This window comes from Strongyloides ratti (genome assembly GCF_001040885.1).
Source record: "Strongyloides ratti genome assembly S_ratti_ED321, chromosome : 2".
In the NCBI taxonomy this organism is placed as follows: domain Eukaryota; kingdom Metazoa; phylum Nematoda; class Chromadorea; order Rhabditida; family Strongyloididae; genus Strongyloides; species Strongyloides ratti.
In genome coordinates this window covers 15,019,285-15,043,815 of record NC_037308.1, presented here as the reverse complement: position 1 = coordinate 15,043,815, position 24,531 = coordinate 15,019,285, and the positions used below count along the sequence as shown (strand labels likewise).

The window sequence follows — 24,531 nt, the reverse complement described above, 5'->3', positions numbered from 1 at the left end:
AATTTATTCTAATAGATTTTATATACTTTTATACCAATAAAAGTTAAATTAAAAATATTTTTGATTCAATTAATGTAAAAAAAAACAAAAATTTATATAAAAAAAAGTAAAAATAATCAAAGCTAATGTTAAACTTTTGTTTATACAATTTTTTAAAATCAACTTAATAAAAGATATAACTAAATTCATAATAAAGAAAATATTTCACACATCTGTTATAATTTTTGCCTAAATATTTAAAAATAAATTTGTTTTTGAAAGAATAAATTCTTTAAAGACAACTTGAATAATCTAGATTTAACTTAAAAAACTAAAAAAAAAATATAAAAAATAATGATAAAACTTTAAAAGCTACTAATAATTATAAAAAGAAAATAATAAAACTATATAATGAAAAGATTTTTTGAAAAAAATTTCTATTGATAGAAATAATTTTTTTTAACACAAATTTATAATTTTAAAGTATTTAAAGATAGATAGGCAATTTTTTTTATATTTCAAAAAAGTACAGAAAACCAATGTACAATAATTTTCATAGCATGAATTTGTATTATTAGAAAAAAAAAATTGCGGAAGAAGTATACATTAAAAAAAATAATTTTTTTTAAATAGTATATGGTCATATTTCATGATATATTTAAAATTTGTTTGACATCCTTTATCTTACGTTATAATCAATTATTATTATTTAAATGAATTATTATAAACTTTGAAGATGTAATGAAAAAGTTAAATAAACATTTTCTTATATTTTTTATGTTAATCAGAATCATTTATTATAAAAAAAAAATTGTAAGTAAATGTTAATTTTTAATAAATTCAAGTAATTATACTTGATAATAAAAATATTAAGATAAAGTACAAGAGTTTAAAAATGTTTTTATCAAGATTTTATTTTGAATATATTATTCAATAAAAAAAATATTTTTTTTTAAATAATGATTTTTGACATATATATATTTTGTTTCAATGTTATTTTTATGAATAAAATTTAATTCATATATTTTTTTAATAGCGTCATTTAATATATAAATATAGTATTATTTTATATGAGGAAAAAAAAAATATTTTTTTTGAAATATAATTTATTGTTTTTATAAATACATATGACTTTATTTTTACTACAATATATTTGTTACTACAACTAACAACTATTTCATTATGTGTATTTTAAAATAATTTTTTTTATGCATTACTATTATTTTACAAAATAATACATTTTTTTTTTGTATTTAAGTGTACTTTAAAAATCCATTTCTATAGTACAATTATATCAATAAGATCAAAATACTAAAATAATAGTTAACATTTAAAAACATAATAAAAACAATTCTTGCGAAATAACAACTTTTCAACTACTTCATTATCACCATGATATAGCAATTAAAGATAAATTTTATGTCACATGCTTTAGAAGATAGCTCAAAAATTAGGAATTATAAATCATTTCATAAAACAAAATTAGAAATGTTTAATATAGTTGTTTTTTTATTTATTGAATTTACATTTTATTAATAATTATTTATTTTTTAAATGAGTTTGTTTTTTAACGTCTCTCTTTATATTTTATTATATTTTGTACTAAAATATTCATTAAATTAAGTGTATATATATATATTAAATATTTATTTTAATTAAAAAAATCAATCGTTATTAAATAATTTTATTTAAATTAAACATAATAACAACTAACATTTACGGTATGTTATTTATAAAAAAGTTTATTTTTTTTTATAAAGTTATGCTAAACAATAAAAACATTAATAAGGTATCAAATGATAAAAGATAATTGATGTGTTTATCAAAAAGCAAACAATAATATTTTCTTAAAATATATACAATTATTTTTAATTTTTATAATTGTATCTTTAAAGAAAACAATATATAATTAACACAAATGTATAAAGTCCATTATTTGATTTAAAAATGGAACAAAAATAAAAGAAATATTTATAGGATGATTCATTTACCAAACCAATTATGTTATTTTTAAACAACTACAATAACAATGCTATATTCAAATAAAATACATTATGTATCATTTATTTATTCTTCTTTTTTTTTCATCTCTTATAATAACAAGCATATTATAAAAATATGTTTTTAAAAACCTTTTCCAAAAAAAACACCATTGTTTTGTTATTTTTATATTAAAAAAATTTAACAAATCCTCAAAATAATATATATGTTATTTTTTTTTTTTTGAAGAATACTTTTATTAAATAAAATATTTTTTATGAAACATACAATAAACAAGTTTTTTTTTTGAATAGTCCGTTATCTTTTAATGAAAAAAAAAATGTATTTGAAAGAGATATATAATATTTAAATTTAATGTAAACTAAATTGTCTTCTAAAATCAATCCATTTTATTTTGTTGTTACACATCATTATTCTAACTTATTATATGTGTATGATTTAAAACACAAAGGTAGAAAATGTTATTTATAATTTATTTATGTATGGAAGGGAATCTTGTTTTGAGATCTTTCAAGTACAACTATAAATTTTTTTTTTCTATATGATTTAAACTTTTGCTTTTTTTTTTCATCACTATCATTCCACCATTCCTTCGGACAATTCTGAATTCTTTGCTAATAAAGATGGAATGTCATTATGAAAAGAAAATTGAACAAAATTATCTTGTAATTCTTCTGTCTCCTCTAATGTTGGTAATATACTTTTTCTAGCTGAAGGTGGAGTTAATTGAACAGCTTCTCTTGTAAATTCTATGTCAAAATATGAGGTATCTTGTTCATTTTTTAATGCAGGTTTAAATGGTGGTTCAATTTCTTTTCGATAAAGTCTCTCAAAATCAATAGGTTTAAAAAATTCTTGACATATAATTTCTTTTGCGTCTTCAGGACCACCACCTAAACGAGTATTTGGGTCTTTTATTAATAAACCCGATAATAATACACGTGCTTCAGATGATAATTTTGAGGGAAACCTCAAATTACCACTTAAAATTAATTCAAATAATTTTTCATGATCCTTTGAATAAAATGGTAATCTTCCACACATCATTTCATACATAACAACACCAACCCCCCACCAATCAACACTCCTACCATAATCATTATCTTCTAAAACTTCTGGTGCAATATATTCTGGTGTACCACAAAATGTTCTGGTTCTATCTCCAAAAGATATATCTTCCTTACATAACCCAAAATCTGCAATTTTAATATGCCCATCTTTATCTAATAATAAATTTTCTAATTTTAAATCTCTATAAACAATATTATTTTCATGTAAATATCCTAAAGCTAAAACAATTTCAGCACCATAAAATCTAGTTCTAGATTCTGAAAATCCTTCTCTAAAAATTTGCACTTGTTTATTTAAATGATAATATAAATCTCCACCAATAGCAAATTCCATAACAAAACACAATCTATCAGCTGTTTGAAATGAGTAAGTTAATTCCTATAAACAAGTTGATTATGAATAAAAGGGCAGGATATATATTAACTTACAGTAAGGAATGGATGTTTACAACGTTGTAATACACGATTTTCAGTTAAGGTATGTGCTACTTCATCCTTTTCAATAATAACTTCTTTTTTTAAAATTTTAATTGCATATAAATTTCCTGTTGTTTTTTCACGACATAATATAACTTTTCCAAATGTTCCTTTACCAAGAACTTTAAGGAAATCAAAGTCTTCTAAACCAATTTTACGTTTTTTGTTTTTGATATCTTGATTATTAATGTCATTATCTATTTTTTGTTGTTTTACTTGCATTAATGAATTATCCTTAATACTAGCATTTGAAATATCTTTTTTAATATTTGTTGAAAAACTTATTGAACCACCATTTCCTTCTTCCATTTTTTCAACTTCAGATAATGGAACAGAAGTAAATAATTGAGTATTTTGAAGAAAATGATTAACACCTGGAATTGATGAATCATTATGATTATTACAATCCATCATTTCAACATCATTCATTTGCTTTGACTTTTCTTTCATTTTATCTGAAACTTGCTTTATAGCAGTTAACCAATGTTCTCTTATTTGGGCATTTTCTGCATGAAACATTCTTTCAATAACCGTTGTCCATTGTAAACCTCGAACAATAAAAGAATTTGCCTTTGGACGTTCAACTTTCATAAGCTAAAATTAAAATAATTATATTTTGTCATTTAATTTATAAAAAAAAAACATAAAAAAAATTTTTTTTTTGTTTTAAATAATACCTTATTATCATGAGGTTTTACAAAATGATCAATTCTTCTATTCCTAAATCTTTTAGAGTACATTGAAGACATTGATATAAATAAATATATATTACATAAAAATATTGTGTATTATTAAAATAAAATATGAAAGAAATAAAGCTTTTTGAATCCAAACAACTCTTATATCTGTAATATATTAAAAAATATTTTTGTTATTTGACAAAATTTGGGAGTGCACTCAGTAACGATGAACTTTTATTATTCGAAAATAGAAGCCCTACAGAAAAATGAAAAATATTTAAATGCACTTTTGTTTGAGTTAAACAATTTTAGACATTGGCACGGAAGTAAAAATACAACGACCGCCTAGTTTCTTTTCTTTATTCTTGCCTCTTTGATATGAATTTTTTTAAAGCTCGATTAGAAGCTTAGTTGTTTGTGTAAAAAATACGTCGCATTAATAATTAAAAAAACAAAATCACATTTTATGTACTTTTCTTTCCTTGTTTATATGCAATTGTTTGTTATAGTAGTGTGATCAAAACAATTTTTTTGACTAATATGCTTAAAGTTACTCTATTAAAAATGATGTTTTTTAATACTATATAAATGTACCCAAATATATAAACAATTTTATTTTATGATAAATAAAATATTTTTTTTTTTTTGATCTCATCAATTTAATAAATATTTCTTTTTTTAAATATATATATATACATTTTTTTTTGTATAAAAAAACAGTAAATTCAACAATAGTATATATATAATATATATGTAAATTATATGTTTTTTTAAGTATAGTATATTTTTAATATGATAAAAAAAAGTACTAACACATCTCAATTTCCTTAATCTTGTTTAATCTATAGTTACTATTAACAATTGAATCTTTGAGAAATACTTCAAATATGGGAAACAAAAAATACATTTAATCTTTGTTATCTATTTTAATATGTATATAAAAATATGAAGAATAAAAAATAATTTAGCAGAAGTAGTAAAAAAAAATTTTTTTTTTTTTGATTTTATATAAATATCTTTACTGATAATATAAGAAAAATGTTTTGAAAACAAATGTTTCTCCGATTAATATGTACATCTAATAAAAATATTATATTAATCTTGTTTTCAATATAATGATAAAATAAAAATTATTATATTAAATAAAGTTATTTATAATTTATGAAAAAGGAAGTTTTTTTTTAAAACTATATTTTTAAAATTCATTTCAAAAAACATTCATATGACCTTCGAATGTTTTTTGATATAATTACGAGTGCACTTAGTACAAATAAGTTGTAATTTATAAAGTTTAAAATTATACGGAAAATATTTGCATAATAATAAAGATAACATGATTTTAAGATATATAAAAAAAATGTCAAATTAGACCAAACTTAATAAGTTACTTATTTAGTTAGGCATTTAAATAAAATATGGAAATATAATTTTAATCAAGAAACTATAAGGGAATGCAAAATAATATTTCAAAAAATATATAAATCATCATTCTCATAAACATCTTATTATTATTTTTATTCATTCTCTACACTCCTATTTAAACTATTTCTTTTGATCTTGAAAAAAAAAAAAAATAATAACATTATAAATATTTTTTTGGCAATTTTAACAAAAACATGCTTTATCACATATATTCATGTTTTTTCTTACGCCAATTACTAGATTCAAATTAGTCCGGATAAAAATATAAATGGAATTACACATAGTTGTGAGTGTATATCAAAACAAAAACATATTTTTGTTTTCAAAGTTTGTTTTTTATGTTTAAGTGTTTTAATTAACCCGTAAAAAACATACGAATTTTTTAAAAAAAAAATTTTTTTTCTCTTGGAAATAGATAAATTTTCAAAATATTTTTGAATAACACACAATATATATATATATTTATATGATAAATATATGGATATTATTATTTTTCAAGGTATTATTTGTTCATAATTTAAAAATATTATTTAAAAAAAAAATTTTCTTTTGTTATTCTATTTTAACTTACCTGAACATCTCGAACTGTAAAATCATTTAATGGATCCATATATTGTGATGTTTCAGGCTTTTGTTTAAAACCAAGTAATGCACCATCATTAAATAAAATAAAATAACGTGCTCTCCAATTTTTAATATGTTCTCCTCTTTTATATAACCAACCTTCATAGATAACATCTTCGTGATTTCTACTAAGTTTGGCAGTGGATCCCATAGTTGTTGCTGAACTGAATGACATTTTTTCTTAAAGATAATAATGATGGTAAAAAAAAAAATCTTTAAAAACAAATTCTATAAATAAAAAAAAAATTTAAAATTTATAAAAATTATTTTATTTCTATAGTTATAATATTATATAGTTAAATGAAAAAAAAAATTTATTTATCATTTATAAAATTTTATAATCAAAATAAAAGAAAAGAAAACATAATTATTTATATTCGTATAATATATTTAATTGAATATGTGTAATACAGATAAATCATTTTTTTTATGTAAATTGAAAATTATTAATAAACACCTTAACATAAAGATAATAAAATATAATGTATATTTATTTACATTCTTCAGTCTAACCAAATATCAACAAATATATTGCATTAACTTTGAACAAGAAGACAAAAGATAGTAACTATTTGTTATACTTATGACATAATTATATATTTCCTCATTTTAATAATTATTATCTTATTGATATATATATATATTTACAAGTATAAAATATTTTAAATATTTATAATAAATAAACTTTTTATTAAGATAAATCTTAATAATATTTTTATTTACAAAAATCGCATATTTATACGTACATATAAGTGGTACATAGATAAGCCATACTGAAGTTTTTCGCTGTAACTAAGAAGCTGATGATAAGAATAATCTACTAATCTTTTAAACAACAGACAATTTAACTATTATAAATTTTATGAATCTTAAATTTTTCCTTGTTTTTATACTATAGTTTTATATTCACAATAAAATTACTACAATTTTTTTATTGCAAAAATTCATAACATTATTAAAAAAAATATATGTGATGCTAATCTTATGTATTTACGGTTGTAAATTCCAAATATTAAAATTTATATTTTCTTTTAAAGAAACCTTATCATTTAAAAGATAACAATTTTTTTTTTCTAGAAGAACTAGGAAAATTTTCTATCTTATTAAAATAGTTTCTTTCAATGATCAAAACTTTATAAAAATATATCTTTTCTATAAATGCGCATCAAAATATACTAAAAGTTAAGTAATATTAGTTAAAAAGCATTGGAAATATATATAAATACATATTGATAAATTATAAGCAATTCCATATATATATATATATATATGCACATCATCCACAAGACATTAAAAACAAATTTCTTCGTCATAAATTAAAAAATCCTTACAGAATGTTATCAACCTAGTGTATAAATATGTAATTAAGGAAATAAACTAAGTGCAATACAAGGACATCCCAAACATTTCAAAGAATGATTTGGTAAAAATAATAATATCTTTAAAAAAAAAAAACAACTTTTTAATAATGTAAAAAAAGTAATAACTATATGTATACATATGTATATGTGTATATCTAAGGCACAATTTTTTTTTAATACTTTTTATAAATGACTAATAAAAATTCACACAAAAGACATCTTTTAAAAAAAAAAAAAATTATACTTAAAAAAATATTTTAACAGGAGAGAAGCTGACAAAATATTATTAATAGATAAAAGTAAAATAAAAAATGTGCTACTATTAATGTCCTAAATATATTTTCTAACATTATAATTAAAAAAAAAAAAAAAACAGAGTATATTTATGGATTTAAAAAAAAAAATTTAAGTTTACTTCCTTTTATATGCAACATCACAGTACATTTTTTGATGGTTAATAATAATTTTATCTATTAGTTTATATGTGAAAATTCATTTCATTATTAATGTAGTGAAATAAAAGTGTGAATGAAGTATAATTTTTAATAAAATTTTCCAACTATTTTAGTTATTATAATTAAAGTATAATTAATAATGTAATTAAATGTTATATATAGAAATAAATATTAATTTTATTCATATTTAATTGTAATACAATAATTATATAAATTTATTAAATAGATAAATTACACAATAATATAATGAAAAATAAACCTTTTATCATATTCTGATAAATGATAATTAAAGTTAATAGAAAAAATAATTAATTAAATATTAAAAGAAATTTTGATTGAGTATAAAAATAATTTTTTAAATGTGATGTGGTAAAATATAACAAAATTGTCGCTGTAAAATATTAAAGGCATGTAAACAAGTGGAGTTTTGCGACATATGTCTGCGACAATCTTTTTCGTGCTATCTCCTACTATTATATAAAAACGCCAACGCAACTTTAATAATGTTTCACAACACTCTCTCTTTCTCTTGATTGGAAAAAAGTTTTAGTAATTTAAAGAGAAAATATCTTCTAGATCTTCCATATAATTCCTCCTATTAATGTTTACTTGAGCTACATCAATGTTAGCATCCCTCTATTAATTGTGACCTTTAAAATGTTACTTTTTCATATAAAAAAGAATAAATAAACAATTAACAGTAAATCAAATACTTATTTAAGATGGTACTATGTATTACCGGGTGTTTCTGTTTATATCTTAGTATAAAATTTCTTTTTATTTAAATAATTATTTTTCAAAAATTATTTTATAAAAATCATAAAAATACTTTTCAAATATATAAAATGTGCTTTGTGTATTGATCTTTCACTGAAAAAAAATAATCTTTTAAACATTATAATAGCAATTAAAATATTTTCTTTTTATCATACTATTATTATTATTATTAAATCTTCTATAATTTCTTCAAAAATACGCACTTTAAAATAGTTTTAAGTGTACTAATAGTATACTCTTTCAATCATAAAAGTAACGACATTTTAATAAATAAAAATTACTTTTCTTTTAAATATATTCATCTTCTTATTAGTTACATGCTATCTTTGAAATTTTATTATATTTAAAATATTTTAAAAATGATAAACACATTTTATTACTAGTATTATCAAGAAATTTAGTAATAATATTTAAGAAAAAAAAAAGAATTTTTTTCTAGATTTTTGCAAAAAAAAAGGAAAAAATTTCTTTTTTATTTATTTATTAATAAAATTTTAATATATATTTATATATGTTATTAAAGCATAATACATAATAATTTATTTAAAGCAAAATAACATTTCAATGAATTATAAATAATTATTATTTTTAAAATGATAAAAAAAAGGAAATTAATAACTGATTAATTAAAGATGTTTATCTTTATTTTAAAAATATATTTATAAAATTAAAGTTCAATAAAATACTGATGAGACAATTAATACATAAAAAAATATGTGTTAATATAAATTTAAATATATTAAAATATTTAAAAATTTTAATCAAATAAAGTGAAAATTATTAAGGATAAATGGAATGAGAAGGCTTTTTAGGAAATGAAGTAGTAATTTCCAATTACTTTGTACACAGGTCTCAATATGTTATAAAATTTCTTATTTATTTTTTTTTTGTAAGTTTATATTATTTTTAAATAAACTTATTTAGTAATAAGTTTATTAGCACGCTTATTAGCTGATTCAACACGAACTTCATTTGATTGAGCCTTCTCTTGTATTCTATCTAACTGCCTATTTTGATTAGATACTTCAGTACTCATATCAATTGCCATATTTCGTAAATTACCAACCATTGTTGAAACTTGTTGTATATTTTCATCCATCTCATCTTCTCTAGCATCATTTGTAATTCTAGTTATATATCCTCCCTGAGGACCCATTCCAGTGTCACCAACTGTTATTCTTGGTTGATCACTTATTACACCACCATCATCATCCTTTTTCCATGCTTTAGCATATTCAGAATTTTTTTCAAAATCATCATTACGATTCCAGGGTAAAACACATAATCCACAACATTTTTCCATACCTTTAAGATGTTCTTCAGCTTCTTTCATATCTTGATTAATAGTATCTAAATTTCCTTCAACTCTTTCTAATTGTTCACCTTGGTCATCTAACATTACTAATGTTTTGATACCAGCTTCTTTACTTTCTTCACATAATGCTAACATACGTCGTGTTGCTTCAAGTGACTAAAAATTATAAAATAAATTAATAAAATAAGATATTAAAAGAAAAATATAACTTTATTGGTTTCACTATCTATATTAACATTTAATAATTTTAATTCATCAGCCATATTAGATGGTAAAATCAAACCATTACACGAAACAGCACCATCTCCATATGGAGCAAAGGTAATAGGATTTTCTTTCTCCTTATCAGTATTAGATTGTTTTAATTTTTTAATAGCATCTAACATTATATTTAAATAGTAATAATATAATATAAAAGAGTAATATACTAATAGAAAATATATCAAAAAAGGTTATCTTCAAATTGTTACTTCTCCCTACTTGTAAATATAATAATATTTTTTAAGAATAATAAATATATATAACAATAGAAAAGTTTTGTAATACTACATAAAAGTTATTATAAAAGTAAAATTAATTCATTACTTTTAAACTTTTATGCTATATATATATATGTATATTTCTATTTTTATTAATATATTATTATATTTTGTTTAATGAAAGAAAAATTGAAAAATACTATATTTTAAAGTATAAAAATAAAAATAAATATATGAAAAGTATACTATACTGTTTAGATATCCTTCAATAAATATAAACTTTTTTTTTTATATATGAATTGTTAAAGGATTATAGTTATTTTGTAGGAGAAAAAATTTTGAAGATACCCTTTTATATATATTATTTTAAAAAGTATAAAAAATAAGAGTGTTAACCCTTCTATTATATATCTATAATATAGATGGATATATATATATAAAAATAAATATATATTTTTATACATAAAATAGATATATCTCAATAAATTTAGACTATTTTTGTAATTATTCACTTTTTTATTATTTTTTTTTTTGGTTACATAAAAGAATAGGCAAACTAAAGAAAGCTATTTGACTGTTTCTTATTTTATATATGAATATTAGCATAAAGTTAGTTATACCAAGAAGTCTGTTATCAACTAATGAAGATGTCATTGCGCATATATTTTATGCTTTATGCATTTATTGTTCAAGATGGATGATGATGTTTTGGTGGCAAAGAAGTTAAATTATGTGAAAGCATAAAAAGATATAATATATTTTTACTATTATTTGAAAAGTTTTAAAATTTAAAAAAAAAAAAAATTTTTTTTATCAAGTATAGATAGGAATAATGATATTTGTACTTACTTCATCTGCTGTTTGATTAACACGAAGATTAATCTCATCCAATGAGTCTGGTATCCCATCATCAATTGCCATTTTTTTCAATTTAATATTTAATAATTAATAATGTTTTTTTTTTGTTTTACTTTTTTTTTGTAAAAGTAGGAAATTAATTCCTAAAAAAAATATTTATAATAATTATATAATAAGTGGTGTGTTATAAAATTTATAATGTATTTATTTTAAATATTGGAAGCACCGAATTTATGATATATATATGTAAATAACATAAAAAGACATTAAAGACAAAATAAAAGAAATAATAAATGGAAGTTAAAAGAGTTTAGTTTGATGGATGATAAGTTATTATAATAAAGAAAAATAAGAAAATGTATTTAAAAAAAAAGTTTAAATAATGTAATTCTATCAATTTGACATTTGAAAAAATATATTTACTATGTCTTATGAAAATCTTCTATTAATAACAAAAATGGAAGTAAGAAAAATATAAATTAAAAAATATATTAAGAATAATTTAGTTAAAAAAAAATATTTTCCTATTAAAATAATATATTATAATTTATAAAATTAGTTTTAAAATGAATAAAATTTATATTTTATTACAATGTAAGAAAACTTTATATACAAGAAATGAAGAATTATATATTGATGAATATAATTTACTAAAATAATAAATAATGAAAAAAAAATAAAGTAAATTAAGAAACTACTTATAATTTAAAAATAAAATTGTTAACCTAAAAGTTCAAAGAAATACAATACCTTTTTAAAAACAATAAATATTTTAAAATATTTATAGAAAATTATAAGAATTTTAATAAAAAAAAATTTTTTTTTTTTAATAACATAGAATAAAATATTTCTTTATATATTTTTATACATATCTGCCAATAAATAATTTTTAAGAATTTATTTAAAATTGACATAACTAAATTTTTTTAAACTTTTTTTTTTGTGATTGTTTAATATCATAAAAACGTTTTAAATAAAAAAAGAAAAAACGATATTCAAATGTGAGAATTCCATTAATAACATGGGAATTCAAATGCATTATAATATGTCATGTTATAAAAAGATATCTATATATAATTATAAATAAAAATTTAAACATTCTTATATTATAATAAAATAAAAATGTAACATATTAAATATAATTAAATAATAAAAAAAAAAAAATTTTAAAGGTATTATTAAAAATAAAAACCTTTATTTTCAATATATAATAAATATATCCTATACATGTTATAATAAAAAGTATTCAAATATATGTTATATATATATATATATATACATATATCTTGAGTCTTTCATTTCTGCTATAAAATAACTATAACTGACAACTTCCGTTTATATATAGCTATGGGCATCTTTTGAAGAGATATATAAGATTTTCTGCTTCTGTGCCAAAGAGACAAAACTCATCAAATTTAGAGTTTTGTTCATGTATATATATATATATATATAGCTATATTAACTAAACATTATTTTTACATCAAAGAATATATATATATATATGTACATAGCGTTTATATTTTGTAATAGAAAGTAAAACTTTTATAAGCTTCTCAACTGTTATCAGTAAATTTTTGAGTTAAAATAAACATTGAAATATTTTATATTTATTATTTTAAGAATAAAAACTATTATACTATTAAGATTGCCATTATAAAAAGAATTAATTTTAAATAAAGGATAAATTATTATTTTAAAATATTATACAATATTTTATATTATATATATATATATGTATATTTTAAACCAAATGGAAATATATAATATTGTGAAATATTAAAGTATTATAAAATATTATACTATATTACATCTTAACAACATACCATAAAAGGTAGATATTATATATATATATATATATATATAATTATAAATAAAATTTTAATGTATCAAGCTTCTTGTAATAACTGAAATAAAAATGCTTCTAAAAATAAGACATATTAATTTATTTTATATATTAACATATATTTAAAAAATCTTAATATATGAAGCATTAAAAAATGATTTTTATTATTATGACAAATTATCAAAAACTCATATAATACAAATGTAATGTTAACAAAATAATATTAACTAAAATGACACATAAATAGTTAATGTTTAGTAAAAAAAAAGAATAGAAATTTATTTATATTTTAAAATAAAAATAAGAAAATATTGTAAATAATAAAAGTTTCTACAAAGATTTTTATTATGTAAAAGCTATATAAGCTTAAGAATGGAATATTTCAATGAAATGCATATATATTTTTTTTTTTTAAATTGAAAAAAAAAAATGAAATAAACAAGGCTAAGGAAAATGAATTATGATGGTTTATATTTTTTTACTGATAATATTTATTTTTTTTTTATATTTAAAATATTTTTACTACATAAGAATATAAAAATTAATTACTAAAAAAATAACTTTTTAATTGTTTTATGGTACAGATAATTTATTTTGTACATAAAATATCAAAGATTAAAGATATATACTCTTTTTTTTTTTCTTAATTATTTTATATTTTCTAGTATCTTATTAGTAATTAATATGATAAAAGAAGTTTACACTCAAGGATGTTTACAACTTTTTTAATATTATAATAAATAATATAATTTTAAGGTTTTCTTGTTTAATATTAGATATTTATGTTACTTCCTGTGACATCATTATATTAAAAGAAATATCATAGATTTTATATTAAACTTTTGTTGATCAAGAACAGTTGATGTAAAAATAACTTTAAATGATGTCATTTATGAACTATATTTGTAGATCATATTAAAAAGATCAAAAACATTTTACTAATGGGTGGATTATTTATGTTATTATAAATAGAATTAGAAATATACTTTATATATATTTTTTTCTTATTTTTGTTTTATATATTTTAATTATAAAAAAAAATTAGTTTTTTTTTATATTATAAAATTATTTTATTATAGTTAAAGTAAATGTTTTCGTCTTAACATTAACTAAATGTTAAATTTTAAATATTTCATTATTCATATTATATAATAGTTAGTATAAGAAATAAAATTGTTATTATAAATTATTATTTTTAAATATTTTAATATTTAAAAGTTTTGTGAATAATGCTGTAAAAGTTATTCATTTTTTATATTTTAATACATATATATATAATATTATTTAAACTATTCTCTGATCTTTCTAAATTTTAAACTATATACTATTTTTTTTTTGTCTATTTTTATCTTTTGAAGAAAGAACAAATAACATTATTAAAAAGTATTTCTTTCACGTTCCATATTTATATTTTTTCTATCTCCATAAATAATTTGATTTATATATGTTATATAAAATATACCATTACATTACTATTACCAATTTTTCAAATAAATTTTTTTAATACTATCTTTTAAATTGTATAAGAAAAGAGGAAATTAATATTGTCCTTTAAGTATTAACGTTGTTAAATTGCTAATTATAAATACATAAAATGTTATCATAGTATTTTTTATTAATACAAAATGATCGATTATGTTTACAATTTAAAATATTTTTATTGTTAATTAACAATAAAAAACTACCACATACAATAAATTATAAATCTTATAAATAATTTTCTTTTTAATATTTTTAAAAATTAATTTAAAAGATGCATTATTGTATAACAATACTTTTCATAAACAAATTTTTATTTCATTTATTATTTATAATGGAAAATGACTTATTTATTTATATTATTTTTTTTTGCAAACTTAATATTTTAAACATATTGTTTGTTTCTTTTTTTTTTTATTTTTAAAAAACAAATTAATACTAAATATTGTATTTTTCAACTAACTCGACTTAAAATAAATATTTATTATTTTATGTATATAGAAAATCCGTTTCTATATAATATTTACTTGAATTAAAGAAGATGTGAGGTACAGTTTTGGCAAAACAATAATTTTAGTTAAAGTCGTTGTCTGATTGAAAACACACTAGATAGAGAAAATGATGAAAATAAAATAATTTTGATTGATATTGAGATATATATATATATTATATACCCACTCTATTTTTTTATCATTATTTTTATTTTTATTATAAATATATACTTTATATTTAATAACATTTAGAAAATTTTATATAAGGGATAAAAGTAGAAAGGTTAAAATTACTTAAAAAAAAAAAAAAACAGTTGGACTTTTTACCATGATTACATTTATATCTAATACTTTTTTTTTATTACTTTCTTTTATATGTATCTTTCTTCTTACTCTCTTTTTTTTTTGACGTTAATAGATATAATATGTAAAGGGAATTTATTAATTTTCTGATCACAATTATATATTTGTCTTATTTTTAAGAAGTGTCTTATATTTCTATTAGTTTTAACGAAAGTGCTATCACAATTTATCAACAAAACTTAGGGTCCCTACATTATTATACATTAACAGTCTTTTTGGAGGAAGTTAAAATTGCATCACCCTCTTATAAATTTTGTTACCCCTCCTTAAATTTTTCTTCTTAAGTCTCATTTCACAATTCTTCTTTTATATTTGTAAAGTGTACTCTATCAACTATTTTTCTTGATTCATCTCATTATAATTTTTTTTTTTTTATGATATATAGTAATTTATTTAATTTTAACTATCATATTATGATGTCTACCTCTACTCTATCATATTATTTTTATCATTATTCATATTTTTTAGTAAGAGAATAGTAAAAATTTTATATGCCATTATTATGATAAATTTATTCCTTAATACTTACTAACACGTCATGTCCAATTCTATTATTTAATAATACATTTAAATCATTATTTTTATAATACTACAAACAAAAAAAAAGTCGTTTTTTTTTTAACTTTTAAGAAAAATAAATAATTCTATTTATTTTATAAGTTTATTATATAAAAATTATTTTTGGTACCCCATAAATTTTTATTTTTATACTTAATTCTCTCTTTCACGCTATTTCTATCATAACACTATCTAAGAGACTTCTAGCACTTCTATTTAATAATATTTCTTGTTCTTTTATTTTACATAAATATACATACATATCCACATTTAAACATATAACATAAACGTTTTGTGAATATATCACTTTTATCTACATCTTGTTATAATATACCAAAAAATATGAAAAGCATTTTAACATTTTCATTCTTTTTTTTTTTTTCAATATAACGTTACAACTTACCAAAACATCTTTTATACATAGTAAGATATATCAACTATCTTCATTTTATAAAAAGTTATAGGTTTTAGAAAAAGCTTAATAAAAACATTCATTATATAATAATAATATTTTATAAAATATAAACAAAATTAAAAGAATATAAATCAAATATTTTTTTTTTGTTGTTGATATTTTTGTCTTGAGATTTTACTAGAAAAATTTATAGATAAAAAAAGAAATTTTTATTTACAAGATAAATAATCTTATAAATATATTTATATATTATTGGGAAAAAAAAATTTTTTTTTTTTTTAATTATAAAAAGTAAAATTTAAGTGTAAATATGTGATTTTATAAAAATTTAAAATTACTTTTTAAACATCAAACTTATTATTATAATTTTCTTTATATTTTTAAAGAGTTTAATAAGAAATTTTTGGCATTTTAAACGTTTCGTATTTTTATTTGTATATAACATATGTTTTAAGGCAAAAAAAAAAACAACCAACAAATATAATGTTAAATGGCATTTTTAGTGTGGTAAATATGTATGTATAAGATGATTCAAAATATATTTAAGAATGGTGCCTTTTATAAAACTTTTTTTTTTTTTGATAGAAAATTTTAGTCTTGTTGATGATTAAAGCAGGTTTTTGATAAAAATTTTTCTTTTGAGGAAAGAAGAAGATTAGAATAGAAAAATTTTATTTTAAATGTGTATGTGCTTATACATTTTATAAAGAAAAATATAACGGGGTGGATCTAGAAGGAGAAGAAGAAGAAAAGATGTATTTTTTTTTGTTAGTTAAAATGGATTGTGTCTTTTTGTAAAATAAAAGTATCTTATTTATTAATTTCTCTTGTTAATGATAAGAAAGTTCTTTTTTTTATTTACAATATTTAAGTTTATCACAATAGATTGAGAAAGAGAAATATAGCTAAATATCTATTGATTTACGAATAAAGTAGAAATTATTTAAGTTTCATATTCCAATGTTTAGATGTATTATTGTTGTTACCTTTATAATTTAAAAAGATATAATTTTTATTACTACAATATAAGTATGTTATAAGAGATAATACAATGTTTATCGTGATACAAAATTCGTTGACTATTTTTTTATTTATAATATTGCATGCATATATCTACTTATATCCTAAAAATAATCTTTAAAATATATCGCATTGAGCAGTTAGAAATAAATAAAATGTTTGAGAAAATATTAAAAATTTTGATATTTAAAGAAAACATTTTTTATTTCTTAAATATTTAAAGATTTACATTAAGTTAAACAGTCATGTTTAAAGTGTTTTTTTTTTTTTAAATTTTTAACATAAATATTTATTTAAAAGATTATATTTATATAAGATTATTTCTCAAATATCAAAGATAATTTACATGTTTTTATATTCTTTAAATTTTTACATATTTTAATACTTTTTTAATACTTTTAAATATATTTTGTTAATTCTAATTTAATATAACATATATTTTATTTCGATCTTAGTGTTAACAATTTGTCTACACTTATCAATAAAATTTGTCAAATTAAACATCAAATAAATAATTTATTTTAGAAGAATGGCAGTTGATTTAAAACAAAAATTAGACTTCATCGATTTCTTTGGACCAATTGCTGTATGGATTTGTTTCTTCTCAGTTGTCTTCATAATTTCTGTCACCTGTATTCTTTGGTGTTGCGTTACAGAAAATGATGACAGTACAGTTTTTGCTAAGGTATGTTTTATTTTATAAATAAAAATTTATAGATACAATTATTTTAAAAAAAAATGTAGTTTTAATTATTTTAATAATAGTAATTTATTATAAAAAGTGACAATTTCACAAATTTTCTTTAGTTATTATTATGAAATATTATAGTAAAATGTAATGAAGATAAATTACTTTTTAAACAAATGCGCATCTTTTTTTACTTTTTAAATTATGTAATTATTATTTTATATTTTTATCTTTTATTGACTTATGCTTAGTAGTTTTAAGCTTTTATTTAAATTTATCATATAGAATTACAAGAACTAAAAATAATAGTTTAAATATAAAAAGTATAAATATAAATTATATAAATAGTAGATTATGTTTAACTAAGTTCTATGTTAAAGTAACAATAAAAATATTCTTATCTTTTATTATTTAACTAATTTTTTTTCATTTCAGTGGGGAATGGGTCCAAAACCAAAACATAAGAGAGAACAAAAGTATGCAGTTAATAATGAGTGAAGTCAAATTTAACATGTTTTTTTTTTCCTCATAACAAAACAAATCATTCCTTAGACTTCTTCAAATATCCTTTACTACTTTTCTTTATCTATTCTTAAATTTCAATCGTTTCTTTCAGATTATTGCCTCAAGACACTGCTTGAAACACTTGTTTTTGAAGTTTTATAGAATGTTCTTGTATGCCATAAAATAACAAATTACTCGTCATACTGTTACTTTTTATTTTATCTTAACAAAACAATTTTTACACTTTAATTCAATTTATGTAAAAAAAAATATAGTGCACTTGAAAAATTTATCTCTCTCCAATCATTGTAAAAAGGATGAACAAAATTTTTTTTAATAGAATTATTATTTTTCATTATAAAATTTTAATAATTATTTTTATATAATATCAAAAAACACGTTAAAGTTGTTTTTGGTATTAAATTTTAAATTGTATTTTTTATGTTCTAGATTAGATGCAATTTTTGTTGTTTATCTTCTTTTTTAAATATATACTAAATAAAGAATACAATTTTTATTGTTTTATTTTGAGAATTTTTTAAAGTTACTATACTTTAAATTTAGTAACTTATTTGTCATAAAATGGCGGAAGTAATTAAAATATTTTTTTTGTAATAAAAAAAGTAACATCCAGTATTACTTAATCATTTTTATATGATTATAAAATTTAATATGATAAGAAATGTAAATAAATTTTTTCCTTCACAAAAAAGTATAATAAAAGGCTGTATGGATTCAAAAAAAGTCAATCAAAAAATTAATGATTTTAAAAATGTATTTATTCAAAAAGTTTATTGTAATTTATAAATTAAAATGAATTGATAAAAGATGTTATCTTAAAAAATGAATGTATATATTACATTAATATTTTTTAAAAATTGTATTTAAAAAAGTAACACATTTTAAATAAGAGAGAAAAAATCAAATTAAATATTTATTATTTGTACAATGTTTTTAAGCAAATAGTTCAATAATAAATAATAATATTAAATTAAATAAAAGAAATCTTTAAGTATTGTCGTCATCTCTATGCCTAATATTCCTTGATTTTGATGAACGTTTTTGAAATGAAATAGTTTTCTTTTTTTTTGAAACATCTATAATTTTATCAGTTATTTCTATAGGTTCATCATCATAAGTTTTTAATGCACTTTCTTCAGCAATAATATTTGCTTCTGGAGGTAATTCTTTACTATAATCTATGACTTTTTCATTTTGAATATCTGTATTTTCTTCTTCTTTTTTTATTGTTATCCAAGGACCTAATGTTATAGGTGTTGCATAAGTAATTTTAGGAATTTCATAGTCAAAATTATGTTCAACTGCTTTTTTTTCTTTAGGTTCTTCTTCTTTTTTAATTTCTTTAATTTCTTCTTTTATTTTTCTTTTTTTTGTTTTATCTTTTATAATTCTACCAATACTTTTAGGATCATACAATAATTCTTTTTGTTTTTCTTTTTTTTCTTCTTCTAATTTTTTATAGGTTATTGGTTCTGATTTAATTATAGGTTCTTTATCAACAACATTTGATATATCATCTGTAGAAGGTAAATAATCCTGAGATTGAAAACTCTTGCTTATCATTTCCTCATACTCATCCTGAGTATAAAAACTTTCTGGTTTTTCCCATTGTGTTAAATGAGTAAACATGTTAAAATAATATTTTCCTTGAGCAGAATTATACTCAACCCAACACCTCATTGATTTAAATGTCTCTTCTTCAACATTTTCATTTGTCCACAAAGAAGATTTTTTACTTTCTTTTATAAGTTTTTTTATTTTTTGTTTAAAGTCATTTACAGGGGAATTATTTGTATTAGAATTAGATGTTGATGGTATTGATGTGGATACAACAGGAATAAATGGACCAATACCATCAACACCATATCTTCCACCACCTTGTTGAAGGGCACTTAAATTTGTGTTCCCTGATTTTTCATTTCTCATAGATGCCAAAGCAGCTTGTTCCATTTGAATAATAGCATGATTAATATCACTTTGTTTTTTAATTGTATCTTCAGCTATTTTAGCACTATTTCTCAAAGCACTCCTTAATGAATTTTGATGTTTATTGCTTCTTTCATGATTTGTTATTCCAATATTATTTCCTGCATAAAAACATTTACATGTTGTACACCATAACTTTGGTATTGACTTCCAGTAATCTGCCATTTATATAAAAAATAAATTTTATTAGAAAATATTGACTATTGTAAATAAAAACAAAATGTTTCTTAAAAGTTTCTTAAAAAGAAAAATTTTAAATATTGGAATTATACTTATACTATTTTTAATAATTTATTTAATAGTATATCAATATTATGAATGTCTTTTAAAAATTAATTTTAATTATTATATTATCAAACAAGTTGTTTTTAATAATTAATTAAGAAAGTTTTATTAAAATAACATTTTGAAAAACATATTTTTTTTAAAAAATTATTAATAGTTAAATAATTATTTATAATATAATTTATTAAAATAAATTAAACAATTAATTAATATAAAACTAAATTATATTATTTAGTTTTGATTTTAAAATTTTTATTTTTTAAAATCTGATGGCAATCGGAAAAATGCAGTTATTTCTTTTGTTAATTTAATTTCAAATGTATTTTTACATGAGGTTTTATTACAATCAATTTGATTATCTTTACAAAATCCACAAGTTTTTGAACAATATTCTTCCATAAATTTTTTATATTTAGGTTGATAACAAAGTTCTGATATTACTGAACAGGAGTATGCTTGATTAAAGAAACCTTTATCAATACATGATTTTATAATTTTATTAGTTGTTAAACTTTTACTTGTAGTTGTAAAAGGTTGAATTGAAATTGGAAGACAGGTTAAAGAATAAGGACTACAAATTTCACCTGGTTTAGTACATTCATTCATTTTTAAACAATTAACTTCATATGCACATGAATTAATTTTTGTACCATCAATGTCTAGTGATTTTTTACATTTTTTACCAATACCACATTGATAAATATCTTCCCCTTCAACACACTCTTCAATACAATAATTTTTATTGCCAATATTAACACATGCAGGTTTAAGACCAACATTACAATCAGCTGTAAAAGAACATTCATCAAAAAGAGTTGCAGTAAAAATTACTGAATGTGTTTTAAATAGTAAAAATATAATATAATAAAATTTCATCATTTGTAAAATAATATATTATTAGAAAAAGAATTAAATGATAAAACCATTATAAAAATTTTGATTTTTTTTATGTATATATAATTTTTAAAAACTATTAATTGAAAAAAAAAGCTATTCTATAAACAACAGCTGGTCAATTATTTTTTATTTATTTAAACATGTATTTAAATAATACAAAATATACCATAAAAAATTTATTTAATTATAAAAAAAAATTATATAAAGTAGTTTAATTGTGTTAAATATTTACTTATAAAAACCGATCTTAATAATAACAATATTTGTTGTTAAATATTGATGTTTTTTGGTTTAAATTTTTTAAATAGTATGAAATTATAGAAATTATTAAATTAAAAAACAAATCAAATTTGTTAAAGTTAGCAGTATTTACAAGTTTTTTTGCAAATTAATCTCATTAAATCTTTGTATAAATTTGATTTACAAAGATAATATCGTTCACTACATTTTGGTTCATAATCAGCACATTTTAATGGTAATTTGGTAGCTTTATCATCAAACTTATTACATTTTCCACAAGTTTTTGGACAAAGATCTTTAAGAATTGCAAGGTAATTTGAATCATTACAATATCTTTTAAATGAAGGGCAACCATGTGGACCATCTGGAATTTTATCAATACATGATGGTTTTGTTATAGTAGTGCTTTTTTTACTGGTACTTTTTTTTGATGTTATTTTTTTACTAGTGATTGTTGATATTGTAGAATCTTCATTTTTATCTTCTTCAGGTTTTGTACATTTAAGATTATATAAATTACAAGTAGATTTTGGTGAAATATTACTACATTCATTATCTGTTAAACATTCTTTTTGTGTTTCACATATCCATTTATCAACTCCTTCAATATCTCCCATTTCTTTACATAAAATGTCTTTTCCACATTGTTCTTTTTCTTTACTTTTTTCACATGGTAAAACACAATAATTTTCTTCCGAAAAACTTATACATTTTGTATTGTCTGAACAATCACTAGAGTAAGAGCAGGATTTTGAATTACCAGCATGAATATATTTAATAAAAATAAAAAATAAGAAAGTAAAAATTTTTATTGTTATTGTAGCCATATTTAAAATGTTATAATTGTAATATATTGATATCAAATGGTAAAAAACTATCTTTTTATAGTAAAGTTTTAATTGGATTTATAACTTGAAGATTCAAACCTAGAAACAACTGTTATAACAAAAATAAAAATTTAATCAGGTGTAAAAAAAAGATAAATAAGAAAATAAAATTCTTGGAAAACAGATTAAAAAGTTTTAATGTTAATTTTGTTAGGATTATTTACTTATAACATATTTTCATAACATTTTTTTTAATATTTAAACATAACAATGTTATAATACATATATTTTATTTATTCTAAAAACTAAAAAATAAATTTTTATTTTAATAATTTATCTAATATTAAAAAAAAGATTTTAACTATAAAAGAAAAATAACAGTAGTAATATATTTATTTAAAATGTTTAGCAATATCCACAAGTGGCAGCACAATTTGTTTTCATAAAATTTCTGTAAATAGAAGATTTACATAAGTATGCTTTATTTACACAATCAGACAATGCATTACGACATGTAGAAGTTCCTAATGATCCAGATAAATTTCCATTGTTAAAACAATATCCACATGTTTTTGGGCATTTTTCTTTCATTAAATCAACATAAAGTTCATTGGTACAATAAGAAGCCAATGCTGAACAATCATTTGGTCCACCAACAACTTTATCAACACATGGAGGAGAAGTAATAATTACTTGTTTAATTGTAGTTGTAGTAGTTGGAGTAGTGGTATCAATTACTGTAGTATCACTTGCAACTGTAGTTGTAGTTGCAACAGCAGCTGCTTCACATTGTAAAGTATAAAGATTACATATAGGTTTTGTTGCGTCAGCAGTTTTACATTCAGTATCAGTTAAACATCCTTTTGCTGTAGCGCAAATTTTTACTGTAGCACCATCAAGATCAGTTACATCACCACAAGTAGCTCCAGTTCCACATTGTGTAGCAACATCAGCAACAGTACATTGATCAACACATACACTATCTGCTCCAAGTGTCACACATTTTAATGTACCAGTACATTGACCACCACCGGCAGTACAAACTACTGAATCTCCAGCATAAGCAATTGGAGATCCCAATAAATAAAGAACAGCAATAAGTAAAAGTTTTGATGATTCCATTATTTGTTAAATTGAAATAAATAATTTGATGCTAATTTTCAATTTCTTTATATAGAAAAATTTTTCCAAGAATATTTAAATAAGAAACAATTATATTATTAGAAAGATATATTTTTTTATTTTATCAGCTGATAAATTATATAACTGTAACATTTTTGTATCAAAAATGACACATTATAAAATTGTCTAGACACATTTGAGGCAAACAAATTTTATTTGATACTTCTTTAGTTTTAATAAGAACAATTTTTTATATTTAATATAAAAAAAAATAAAAAATTAAAAAATTTTAAA

General features: G+C 19.3%; 6 protein-coding genes across 6 annotated transcripts; 1 reads left to right on the top strand and 5 right to left on the bottom strand.

The window, feature by feature from the left end:
• Nucleotides 1-2,556: 2,556 nt before the first annotated feature.
• SRAE_2000477900 (RAC serine/threonine-protein kinase) lies at nucleotides 2,557-6,428 on the bottom strand (the record flags this gene model as incomplete). Its single annotated transcript, XM_024643701.1, has 3 exons — nucleotides 2,557-3,429; nucleotides 3,480-4,121; nucleotides 6,201-6,428. 3 exons carry the CDS (start codon nucleotides 6,426-6,428, stop codon nucleotides 2,557-2,559), a joined length of 1,743 nt encoding a protein of 580 aa, XP_024509343.1.
• A 3,334-nt stretch (nucleotides 6,429-9,762) lies between these two features.
• SRAE_2000477800 (Target SNARE coiled-coil domain and SNAP-25 domain-containing protein) lies at nucleotides 9,763-11,561 on the bottom strand (the record flags this gene model as incomplete). The annotated part of the gene is made up of 2 exons (XM_024643700.1): nucleotides 9,763-10,317; nucleotides 11,490-11,561. The coding sequence occupies 2 exons, from the start codon at nucleotides 11,559-11,561 to the stop codon at nucleotides 9,763-9,765; spliced, it is 627 nt and encodes a 208-aa protein (XP_024509342.1).
• Nucleotides 11,562-18,196: 6,635 nt separating this feature from the next.
• SRAE_2000477700 (Hypothetical protein) lies at nucleotides 18,197-18,996 on the top strand (the record flags this gene model as incomplete). Its single annotated transcript, XM_024643699.1, has 3 exons — nucleotides 18,197-18,352; nucleotides 18,791-18,831; nucleotides 18,972-18,996. The coding sequence occupies 3 exons, from the start codon at nucleotides 18,197-18,199 to the stop codon at nucleotides 18,994-18,996; spliced, it is 222 nt and encodes a 73-aa protein (XP_024509341.1).
• An 871-nt stretch (nucleotides 18,997-19,867) lies between these two features.
• On the bottom strand, nucleotides 19,868-21,031 carry SRAE_2000477600 (WW domain-binding protein 4; the record flags this gene model as incomplete). The annotated part of the gene is made up of 1 exon (XM_024643698.1): nucleotides 19,868-21,031. The coding sequence occupies one exon, from the start codon at nucleotides 21,029-21,031 to the stop codon at nucleotides 19,868-19,870; it is 1,164 nt and encodes a 387-aa protein (XP_024509340.1).
• Nucleotides 21,032-21,403: 372 nt separating this feature from the next.
• SRAE_2000477500 (ShKT domain-containing protein) lies at nucleotides 21,404-23,115 on the bottom strand (the record flags this gene model as incomplete). Its single annotated transcript, XM_024643697.1, has 2 exons — nucleotides 21,404-21,981; nucleotides 22,422-23,115. The coding sequence occupies 2 exons, from the start codon at nucleotides 23,113-23,115 to the stop codon at nucleotides 21,404-21,406; spliced, it is 1,272 nt and encodes a 423-aa protein (XP_024509339.1).
• Nucleotides 23,116-23,520: 405 nt separating this feature from the next.
• SRAE_2000477400 (ShKT domain-containing protein) lies at nucleotides 23,521-24,237 on the bottom strand (the record flags this gene model as incomplete). The annotated part of the gene is made up of 1 exon (XM_024643694.1): nucleotides 23,521-24,237. One exon carries the CDS (start codon nucleotides 24,235-24,237, stop codon nucleotides 23,521-23,523), a length of 717 nt encoding a protein of 238 aa, XP_024509338.1.
• Between the last annotated feature and the right edge of the window lie 294 nt (nucleotides 24,238-24,531).